This window comes from Gossypium hirsutum, chromosome D05, assembly GCF_007990345.1.
Source record: "Gossypium hirsutum isolate 1008001.06 chromosome D05, Gossypium_hirsutum_v2.1, whole genome shotgun sequence".
Lineage (NCBI taxonomy): Eukaryota > Viridiplantae > Streptophyta > Magnoliopsida > Malvales > Malvaceae > Gossypium > Gossypium hirsutum.
In genome coordinates, this window is record NC_053441.1 from 52,510,342 (window position 1) to 52,522,540 (window position 12,199).

General features: G+C 33.6%; 1 protein-coding gene across 1 annotated transcript; it reads left to right on the plus strand.

The window, feature by feature from the left end:
- Positions 1 to 8,087: 8,087 nt before the first annotated feature.
- On the plus strand, positions 8,088 to 9,831 carry LOC107903798 (serine/threonine-protein kinase WAG1). The gene has a single exon (XM_016829970.2). The coding sequence runs from the start codon at positions 8,264 to 8,266 to the stop codon at positions 9,734 to 9,736; it is 1,473 nt and encodes a 490-aa protein (XP_016685459.2). The 5' UTR covers positions 8,088 to 8,263; the 3' UTR covers positions 9,737 to 9,831.
- The last annotated feature ends 2,368 nt before the right edge of the window (positions 9,832 to 12,199 follow it).

Sequence of the window (12,199 nt, forward strand, 5' to 3'; positions counted from 1 at the left end):
AATTTCAAGAAATTTACAAAACCCTAAGAAACGATTCTAGAACCAACTCCTAATAATAGACCTACAAACGATTAACAACAGAGGGTGGTTCATCTTAGTGTGAGAGTCTCTCATAGGCCAGAGTTCTTCCAATATGGCGAAAGCATTTTTAACACTAAGTCTGTCGAACAGGAAGATAATGAACCACTTATGTATGGCGAAGTGATGTAGAGTGTTGATTCCAAGTTCTCAGAAATAGCTATGAAAACTGAGATGGATTCTACAGACTCTAGCTCAGTGTGGGAACTTGTAGACTTACCAAAAAGGATAAAACCCTTAGGGTGTAAGTGGATCTACAAGAGGAAAAAGTACGGATGGAAAAGTGGAAACTTATAAGGCCATATTTGTATGAAAAGGTTATACTCAGAAAGAATGTATCGATTACGAAGAAATCTTCTCTCTGATTGCCATGTTCAAGTAAATCAGTATATTGTTATTTGATCTGTCGTAATTTGATGTAGTATATTAAACTAGTTTCCACATTTTAGGAGCTTGAATACAAGCATTTTTGTTATATTTTAATTTAGTTTCGTTAGTTTTATTTTCATTCAATAAAAATGTGCACATCGAGTCTTTTATTAACCTTAGTGGTCGAATAAGGCGTAAGGGAGAGCTAACATAATTTGTGAGTGTGCAGGAGACCATTAGAAGGCATTTCGGGTCAATATTGGACGCTATGTTGCAACATGGGAGATCCAATGTCGCAACATAAAGAGCATAATAGAAAAAAGAGAAACTACCTTCAATGTCGTGACATAGGCTGAGGATGTCGTGACATACCCCTGAAGATGGCTACAGAGGAACACACAAGTTGCTACGTCGCGACACAGGTCCTAGTGTGTCGCGACATCGACCTTGTGACGAGAATAAAACACAAAGTAGGGGCATTTTGGTCTGCATAATTAAACTTTAAGCTCAAGAACTTTAGTTACCCTAGGGTTAAAGACGATGTCTACCTGAAGGTTATAAATAGACCTCTCTGACACACATTATAGACAACATTCCATTAGCTTAGATTTTCTCTTTAGGTTTAAGAATTATTTTCGTTCTTTCTTAGGTTTCGTAGTTTTAGTTATTTGCTTTCTTCAAGAGATCTGATTATAGAATAGATTAACTTCTATGGATTAGTGTTTATTATCAGTATCAACCAAGCTTTTCTTAAACTCTTTATTTCAATCCATTCCTTATGATTAATTCTTCCATTTATTCCATGTTTTTTATGAAAGCCATGAGGAACTAATCTTTCTATGGGGGATTAGCGAGTGGAAGCATGATTTTTTTTAATTATTGTGTAGGGTAATTCATCAGATCAACTATTTGGGAAAGGGAGAACGTAAAAAAACCTTAGGTCTGACAACCTCAGTAAGTTATCAAGGTGGGAATTAACCCAAAATTCGTATTGCCCATCCGTGAATACCTTAACCCTAAACTAGTCTAGATTGTGAGGTCAAAAGATAAGAAGTTCTTGCTGACTCGTTATGTTAGTGGAAGATTAGAAGATCCTGTTACGGTTGCGACTAGTTGATTGACGAAGAACCTGAAAAGACAGTTGGTTGAGATTGCTGAAGCGAGCTAATCATCCATCCTCATATTTGATTCACTCTATTTTTCTCGATCTCTTGCAATTTTACTTTTTATGTTGTTTTATTTCCTTAGTTTAAGAAACCCTAAAATTATCTCTTATTCTACTTTCATACTATAATTGACTTAAAGTATTAATGAGATCTTTAAGTGTTTAGGTTAAGATTGATTTAGTACTCACTTCCCTTGGGTATGATCTTCGGAGTACTTATCTATTTCATTGTAAAATCTATATTACAACTCGACCTGTTTACTTACGGATACCGTTTCATAATTCTTTATTATATTACAGTATTCATACTTTGAACGTTAGTACGTCCGGAGGTAGTCATTATCCATTGTGGCAGATCTCGGTTATGAGATCTAACAAATGGTTATCAAGTTAGTGTTTTTGAATAGCTATCTTAAAGAGAGCATCTATATGATGCAACCTAATGAATATATAATTAATGGAAACGAGCATAAAGTTTACAAACTACTTAGATCCATATATGAACTTAAGGAAGAGTCCGCTCATGGAATCAAATATTTGATCAAACAATCAATACTTTTGGATTTGAGCCAAACATAGATGGACCTTATGTTTATAAACGTTTAGGAGATGGAAAGGTGGTCTTTCTCGTTCTATATGTCAATGACATTCTACTCATTGGAAATGATGTAGGGACTTTGTCATTGATTAAATTATGGTTAACTCAAAAGGTTTAACATGAAGGACTTGGGAGAAGTTAATTTTGTTTTAGTCATTCAAATCCTAAGAGATTGAAAGAACAAAATGATAGCACTATCTCAAGCTTCATACATAGAAAAGCTATTGGAGCGTTATGCAATGACCAATTCGAAGAAGGGAAATCAACTTTTTGTAACGAGATTTCATCTCTCTTTATAGAACTATCCTAAGACAGTGGAAGAAATTGAGAACATGTGAAAGGTTCATTATGCTTCGTAATAAGAAGTCTCATGTATGCTATGTTATGTACACGCCCAGATATCTGTTTTGTAGTAGGTTTGGCAAGTTGATATCAGACAAATCTAGGACCAAGACACTAGTAAGCAGTTAAGCATATACTCAAGTATTTACGGAGAACGAGGGATTCTAGCTTGTGTATTCCAGAGGAGACCTTACTCCTATCAGATATACTAATTTTGACTTCCAAACGTGTTGACTCGAGGAAATTGATTCCTGACTATGGTTTTATCCTAGGCGGTAGGCTCATTGTGTAGAGAAGTGTAAAGTAGAGCTATATTGCGAACTCTACTATGGAGAGCCGAATATGAGTTATGGAAAAATCTATGGCATTATAATATTGTGGATATAGCTAAAGCTCAAAGAAACCACCTAAGAACAAAAGCACATTGATAAAAAAAAGTATCATAAGGGAGGCAGCGGTGTTTAACGGAATAGTGGATGTAGTGAAAGATCGCATCTAAGGACAAACCTTGAGGATTTGTTTTACCAAGACTCTACTAGCTAGAAAGCTCTTCGGGAAACATATAGAGGGAATAAGAATGCGAAATGTGACTTATCTACTTTAGTAGGGCAAGTGGAAGACTGTTGGATATGTTGGATCTAAATATGTAACTTCTGTGAGTCATCCGTTCCAATACCCAAGACAATGTATCTTCCCAATTGGACTTGATAGATGTCATAATAGTCTTTTAATCGATTTGCTCAAATTCAATTAGATTATGAACCATTTATATTATCTACTAATATAAATTGTCTTCTTCCAATATGATTTGTCCACATAATGCAACTTAATATTAGTTAAACATTAGATAATCATTGAGCCAATATTTGCTTACATTTAGCTTTGTATGTAAAAACTACTAAGGACAAATACAAATGATATTAATGTATAATGAAATTCTATTTAAATCAATTTATTAAAAAAATTACAAATATAAAATTACAAATACACTACACTTAGTGTTGGATCTCACAGAAAAGAGATTCTCCAAATCGAAAAGGGGCAAAACGCTACGTACGTATAAATCCAATTGCACACTAATTAATCACAAGAACCCACATGATGAACAAAATCAAAGAAAGGCAATAACTACCGATTGAACAAAAAGAAAGAAAAAAATATAGAAATTGCGAGAAAAAGAACGTGAACTTGAGGGAAGGAAATTTTAGGGAAAAGAGAAAAAAACAAAAATGAAATAACTACTTGATAATTACTAATATTAAAATCAATAAAATAGGATAAAATAAATATCCTGATAACCACCCACCAAATTAGATAACTGCCCAGTTTCTTTCAAGAATTTGAATTTGAACAAGACTTATCCACTTGAATGGCACAAGCATAAAAATATATCACTTGCTTGCGAGGAAGCTCGAACACATGACCCAAAGAGTAAATAGACTCTTTGCTAGTGAACCAGTAGGCTCATTCTTGACACAAATTTAACGATAATAATACTTAAGCACATCGGACTGGACCCAAGATGAATAGGTCCTGAATCCGTTTATGAATTTATTCACTTGTGACGTTCATAGTGTGGCATACCTAAATCTTGAGTGGATGACAAACTATATATGCGTGACTTATACACTATGATGTAATATGTAAGTAAAAGCATGGGTTCGAATAGATAATGAATCAAAATTTGGTGCATAGGTGTATGAACTCTACAGTATGTAGTATCATTCACAATAAATGAATTCATAACCCGAGACATGGGTAAATGATATCCTCTCGTTGGCATTACATGGTTGATGAAAAGTAAATGTGGCCACGGGTCGTTTGTCTTTATGATAAATGACTTGGTTACTATTTGATAGTAACTGACTTTTCATGAAGGAAGATGTAATGGTTAAAATGAGATAAAATAGGATCATATTGGGAGAATGAATATTATCCCAAGGAGATAAAGGATATCCTACGAGGGTAACACACTTAAGACAAGGTCATTGAATGAGCATTAATCGAGTTTTTTTCGTAAATGTATACGGTTGGTGAGAGCTCAATCACGATACTATAGTGGAATGACTTCGTGACTAAATGAGTTTATAACTAATAGGTGAAAAACTAGAACCTAATTATAAATCATTTGAGCCTTAATTGCATATGTCTAATCGGTCCCTCCGCTAGCTTGTTGAAACCAGAAATGAATTTCATGTTGAACGAAATGAAAAAAAATGGTGAAATGGAGAAATAGGAAACATTTGGAAATGATTAAGGTTTTCTCCAAAATGAAAATAAAAATGGAGAAATGAAATCATTTGGAAATGAATATGATTTTCTCTAAAATGAAAATGACATGAAAAATGATTTTATGCTTTTTGAATTAAATGAAGTTTGAAAATAAAAATAAATCATTTGGTCATAGTGAACCATTGAATGCGAAAATATTAAATATATTTTCTAATAGATTCTTTTACGGTAAAATCATCATGATTTTAAAGAAATTAGAATTGGGTTCAGAAAATTATTTAATTAAAAAATATTGAAGTTTAATTTTTGGGAAATAGAAAAACAAATATTGAGTTGGATCAAATTATAAAGTATTGAGTTATAAGTCCAGAAAGTACTTGTAATTGAACCCGATATGAAAAAGGCCCAAAAGCCCCTTATGTAATAAGGGGGACGACAAACCCTAATATTATTAACTAGGGTTGTTTGCCCGCACATCCTAGTTGAACTAGACTTTCATTTTTTTAATTGAAATAAATTTCTACAATTCAACAAGGGTTCTACCTTCTCTCCCTATAAATAGACAACACCAGTAGGGCTATTAACACAGCTTTCAGATATCGCTATGTTGCTCGAAAATGGAGAGACTTTTGTTTTCTAAGAATTAAATATATTTTCTGGAATAACGATTCTACCGGTTTCTATTTGAGAAGAGATTCCCGTTTTCACCCCAAAGAAAAGAAGACTATTTCTAGTTCTGTGTTTGATTCGAATTATTCGAGCCCACACTCGAAGCAATTCGTGATACGAGAATAGTGAAAAAGATTGTTTGGTTGAAAGTCGGGAATGACAAGGATCCGTCTATTTGAAAACACATGTACGATTTTGATCTAGTGTTTATTACTATAAATATCACAAATCGAGTTTGTTTTCAAAATTTTTATTTTTCTCCGTACAAAAAAACTATTTTCGAACCTAATTTTTTCCAACACTTAAAAGTACTAAATCTTAACCAGTAAACCTTGAGGGACAAGTGTCTTGTAAGAAACATTGAGCAAGCAATATGGTGAAGAACCATGAACAAGCAATTGCATAGGGGATGGAGATGCCATGCCACGAGTTGAGGTAACAAAAAAAACCCATGTGTGGGGCAAATGTACTTGAAGAATGCCTATGAAATGACCCTGGAGTGCGAAGTAAGAAAACTATCCTTATTTTATACATTTTAGGGTTTTCTTTTAGACAATAGTGATATTAAAATTATATAATTAGTATTGTTTTTTACTCTAATAAAAACAATGTATTATATCATTGCAACTATAAAGTTTACAAAGTTCAATGAGAGTAACTTGTACATTGAATTTGCCTAGTTCGAGATAAGTGGATAATTTTGGGAGGTTGGCATTCCACCTGAAGGCTGTTGGCTCCTTGTGGAACACTTAGCCCTTCATTTTTGGTGCTCTTCGTTGTTGGAGTCCCTCTTCTGAGAGTTTTGAAGCATTTTCGTTTTATTGTTTTTGCTGGGCATGCTTAGTTTGTCTCTAGCAATTCATACCGTTTGATTTCTCGAGGTTCGTCTGCTTGGCCCATCTAGGATTCAACGTTTTCCTCCTTTCACATGAATTTATTAATTAATTATACATAAATTTGATTAAATAAGTAAATCACATTCTTTCAAATAAAATATAATACGATACAATAAATTTTGATTTTCTGTTATTGTACTCATAAAATTTTAATTTGATTAAATTTCTGTAATCCATAAATATCATTATTAATGTAGTATAAATTTTATGTATATCATATTTCATATACAAACAATTATATTTATCTAACAAATTTATTTATTTTTGTTACGTGCATAATTAAATTAAAATTATTTTTTGTCCCTAATTTTTATATATATAATTCAAAGAAAATTAAATTTTCATAAATATCTCATTATAATAAATTAAAATATATTATATGTAAAATTATTTATAAAGTTGAAAATAGATTTGAGATTTATCACTCTAAAATTATGTCAGTAATTAGCCATTCTGACAGATTTTAATAATTGCTAAAAACAAAAAGAGAGACTTAAAATGTGGTCAAATGTAGCTGGTAGATACTTGCGCAAACTGTCGCACTCGGTTTTTGATATTCTATTGTTTGTTTCTACATATGAGCAAAGCCTATGCCGACAATTTCTTTTCATCCCAAAGCATGATACAACTATTCACACCCTTTACATTTACTACAAATTTTATCTATATGTGTATGAAAATAACATATTTAGAATAATGATGAAAGTATATATAATATAATTAAATGTAAATGTGGTATTAAAATAAAATTTTGGTTTAATGATAATATTAATATTTTATTAATTTATATAATATGGATTCAAATTTTATTATATGTAATTTTTTATTGATTATTTTTTTTTAAAATACACTTGAATAATTTAATTTAATTTAATTACGAAATGATATTTAATATTTTCTTAACCGAGTAGATATTCGTTGACTCGTGACACCAACTCAGTTAAGAGATTAAGTATATAGATAGATATACAACTAGAGATGTCCATGGGCCGGGCCGGATTGGGTTCGGACCAGACCCTAACAAAGCTTTAGGCCCGATTGATAGGCTCAAGCCTGGTTTGATCTAAAAAATGGGCCTATTTTTTTCCCAAACCTAACCTCGTCGTATTAAAATATTTTCATTTTATTTTTATATAAAAATTAAAAAATATAATACATCAAATACGCTAAAAACATTAAAATAAATATTTCCCAACAAATTGAAAATAAATTAAAAAAATCTTTATACTTAAATAACACTAAGATAGGTGCAACTTAACAAGCAAATGCCTCTAAAATAGTAACAAAATTAACAATAAAACAAGCGTTATACAATATCCAAACAATAACAACAAAACAAGAACAACATAATAGTGAAATGATAGCAAAACAGTGAGAAAACAATAAATTTTTTTACAAATTTGGGCTGGGCCGAGCCTAGGTCAAAAAACCTTACTGGAGGCCGACCCGCCGTTTTCTAAACGGACGTTTTTTTGCCTATATTTTTACTCAAAGTCTCCCACTTTTCGGGCGAGCATTCGGGTCAGGCTAGGTGACAATCATGGACAACTTTATATACAAGTTATGGAAATAATAAATTGTGTATATTAAAATAAAAATGCATAAAATATATTAAAATAAAATTTTAGTTAGAGGTAAATTTGGAGTGAATTCAAATACTAACATATTCATATTTTTATTTTTATTAATTTTTGTTAAAATAATAATATAAATTAACAAGTTTAATTACATGCAATATTTTATTCCCAAACAGCTCTAATGGATCAACCTAACACCTTCCTTTGTCTCTCTTTCCTTCTTTTTTTTTTGTTGGTTTTATTTTTTTAAATAGTAAAATTGGGTCAACCAAACGGCTATATTTAACTCCCTTGCACCCCGCCATTTTCTCTCACTTATTTTATTTTTTATAAATAGATGGCCGACGTGGGTGAAACCCTTAACTTCCAAGGAGAAATGGAAGAAGAAACTTATTTTCCAGACACTGATCTGGACTTGAGCTTCACTTCCACCACCACCGACAGAACATTTCCTTCCTCTAGTGCTCGTTCCAGTTTAGCAAGATCTAGTCTTACCCTCAGCTTCAATGAATCCCGTCTTTCTTGTTCCACAATCACCGCTAATAATATCACACCCCTCCACCACCGCAAATGGGATCCACGTTGGTCAGCCATTAAAGCAGCCACCAACCTCTCTTCCGACGGCAACCTCCACCTTCGTCACCTCAAGCTCATTCGCCATTTGGGTACTGGAAACCTCGGTCGAGTCTTCCTCTGCCACCTTAGAGATTGCGACAACGCCACCTTTGCTCTAAAAGTAATCGACAGGGAAACGTTGAGCAGCAAGAAACTTTCTCACGTTCAAATGGAAGCAGAAATCTTATCCATGCTGGACCACCCGTTTCTACCGACGCTTTACTCCCGTATCGAAGCTTCTCATTATACCTGTCTCCTCATTGACTTCTGCCCTAACGGGGACCTCCATTCTCTCCTACGTAAACAACCCGGTAACCGCTTTCCTTTAGCGGCGGTCCGGTTTTTCGCCGCCGAAGTTTTGGTTGCTTTAGAATATTTACATGCCTTAGGGATCATTTACAGGGATCTTAAACCAGAAAACATTTTGTTACGTGAAGATGGGCATATCATGTTGTCGGATTTCGATTTGTGCTTCAAGGCTGATGTGGTCCCCACTTGTAAATTCCTCCGCCGCAAAAGTCGAAACTCAAAGCGGAATTGTTTCAACGGCGGCTGTTTCGCTACCGTCGCCGGTTCGGTTGAAGAAGTTCTTCCTGAGTTTGTAGCTGAGCCCGTAACGGCGTTTTCACGTTCGTGCGTCGGTACCCATGAGTATTTAGCACCGGAGCTTGTCTCCGGAAGCGGCCACGGTAATGGCGTTGACTGGTGGGCGTTTGGGGTGTTTGTTTACGAGTTATTATATGGAACGACGCCGTTTAAAGGAGGCAGTAAGGAAAATACTCTTCGGAACATAGCTTCGAGCAGAAAAATGAGATTCCCCGACGCAGCTGAAGTAGAAGAGGCAGGAATTGCGGAGGCAAAGGATTTGATTGAGAAATTGTTGGTAAAAGATCCAAGGAGGAGGCTGGGGTGCACAAAGGGTGCGCAGGATATTAAACAACACCCGTTCTTTGATGGGATAAAATGGCCATTAATTAGGCACTACAAGCCGCCGGAGGTGGTGGGTGGGGTGGCGAGGAAAAGAGGGCACGTGGGCCATGTGAAGCGGAGGCGTTGGTTTTGGAAAGGACTGGATTGTTTAATGATTAGAAATAGAAATAAAGGTTCTCTTTCGTATCGCCTTTTGAGATCCAATATTAATGCCAATAATTACTATGATTATGTTCATAATAACAAGCCTAGGAAGAATGCCTAGTTTTTTCTTTTACTTTCTTAATGTTTTCTTTTGGGAAACTTTTTTGTTAGGAGTATATTGTAAAATTTAAGGGAGATAATGAGGTTTCGATATTAGTGGGTTTTTTTTTTCGGAGTTGTCACTTTTTTCTTCTTACCCTAGTATTAATTAACTTTTTATTTTTTTACTAAGAAACTTTTTTTTCGACCCTTTTAAGTCTAAACTATTTTCAGAAAAACTAATATTTGAAAATATTTTAATTAATTATACTTAAAATATTAATGAAAATTTATATATTATTAAATCTAATTAATAATATTTAAATATAAAAATATTTATATATTATGTAAAAATTATATATGTTTGTTTCATTGTATAAGCTTCTTTCTCCTTTTTATTCTTTAGTTGCACTAATATATATGGATGTACTTGAACTTAATAATTTATACCTACATGACACAAATTTTTTTAGACCTAACTGGTGTTTAAACTTGGTAACTGTAAGCGAACTTGGTACTTTTTTTTGTAACACCCCATACCCTACCCGATCATCGGGTCCAAGCTATAGGATGCTACATTCGTTGTTGAAACAACTATAATCAATTATATTCAAATTATACCATTAAACATTTAAATACAAGTAAAACATGCATATGATACAATATATAATCATCTTCGGGTTTTATACGAGCTTACAAAAGCTCTTTTGCAAACCCGAGGTCGAATTAGGACCAATTATGTAACACCCTATACCTGGCCAGGTCGCCGAGCTTGAGTAACAGGACGCTACACAACAGTCTCACATTGTACACATCATGCATTGTCACATTTCATGCAAACATCTTTTATCTTGGCATTTATACAAATTTTAAATAAGACATATACTAATTGTCAATATAACATGCAAAATCTACCTTAATCGAGCTTATGACATCAATTACATATAATTCAGGATCACTGATAACTCTTGAAAATAGTTATATTTCATGCCTTTAGATCTAGCTAATTGCCTGTACTTAGGTACATTTAGTTACATTTTAGGACATTCCATTAGTATTTTTCTTGTTTTAGCATTACATTAGGAGCTTGGGTTGTACTTAAATGTTAGTTATTTTTAATTACTTGTGGAAGGGTTGTGTGTGGTGGTGGATTGACAGGTGTATGATGAGGAACAAGAAGTAAATCAATGAAGGTTTACCGGGGAAAAAGGTTGGACAGTTTGCCAATACGAATGTTGTGGCAATACCGAGAAGATGTCCGGTCAGCACTTAAAGTGTACCGATTTTAGGCCCATTTGAACTTGTACTAGATATATCTACCTGAAAAAGAAGAAAAAAAATCATAGGTTGTTGGACTTACCCTAGAGAAAATTATTATAAAAGCCAAAGGAGGAAACCTTAAAGGGGGCGGAAAAAAAAAGAGAAAAAAAAAGATCTTTAGGCAAAAAAAATATAGGGTAGTGGCTGAGTAAAGACGGGAAAAGGAAGACGAAGGCAGTCCCTCTCAGCCACCACAGAACACTACATTGCTGGAGTGTGTGCTGGATAAGTGAAAGCTATCTTCTCGAAGTTCTTCCATTATTTCTTGATTACTCTTCGCGAATTGATTTGATGAAAATGATGTTGAATGATACTTTAGATTTGAATTTTAATTGCCAACCCTTGAGCTAAATTTCATAGGGTTAGGATTACTTGATGAAACTCTTATTTTCTTTAATGATTGAAACATAGATATGCTTTAATACATTGTTTCATTCAATGTTTTTTTACAAAATTGCAAGTTTGCAAACTCTAGGCATAGACGAATGTACAACATTTTCATTAAATTAATCTAATTCCGACAAGGTTAGGTTAATGAGATTGAAATTGAATGATATGAGCAAGTGTTCAACCGAATACTTGTAACAACCTCTAGACATAGAGCAGCGTTCATATGGAAAGAAAACAAAATAGTTCAAGGTAACGTTCTAAAGGCCTACAGACATGTATTGCTTAAGGCAAGGTAACTTGAGGTCTTATTCTCGAAAGAAACAAACCATTTTAAAACTCTTCTGAGCAGTAGATTGAGTATGGTTTTGTTGAGGCATTATTATCATTAAGGGCAGATTCTTAGTAATCCCGACCTTCCAAATCAACATCGTAGACCCTCTATCCTTTGCCGTAGTATCTTCCCCATAGCATTTTTAGTTGTTTACTTTCGCGTTTGCATATTAATCACGTAATTATTCTCAAATTGCCATTTCATTCTTACTCTTATCTTGTCATAGCATTTTCTATTATTTACCAGTTGCACATATTGCACACATCATTATTCCTTCAAATTACCACTGTATTCTTATCATTATTTTTGTAATAACATTAATCATACTCATTATAATAACTCGACCAAATTATACCGTTCTAATCCCTGTGGAGACGATCTCACTCATTACTTTATAACTTGTTTAATGTGTATACTTGCACAATTCGCACATCATATTCACAA

Coding starts and splice junctions, on each gene's coding strand:
- LOC107903798 (XM_016829970.2), top strand. CDS start 8,264: ATGGCCGACGTGGGTGAAACCCTTAACTTCCAAGGAGAAATGGAAGAA.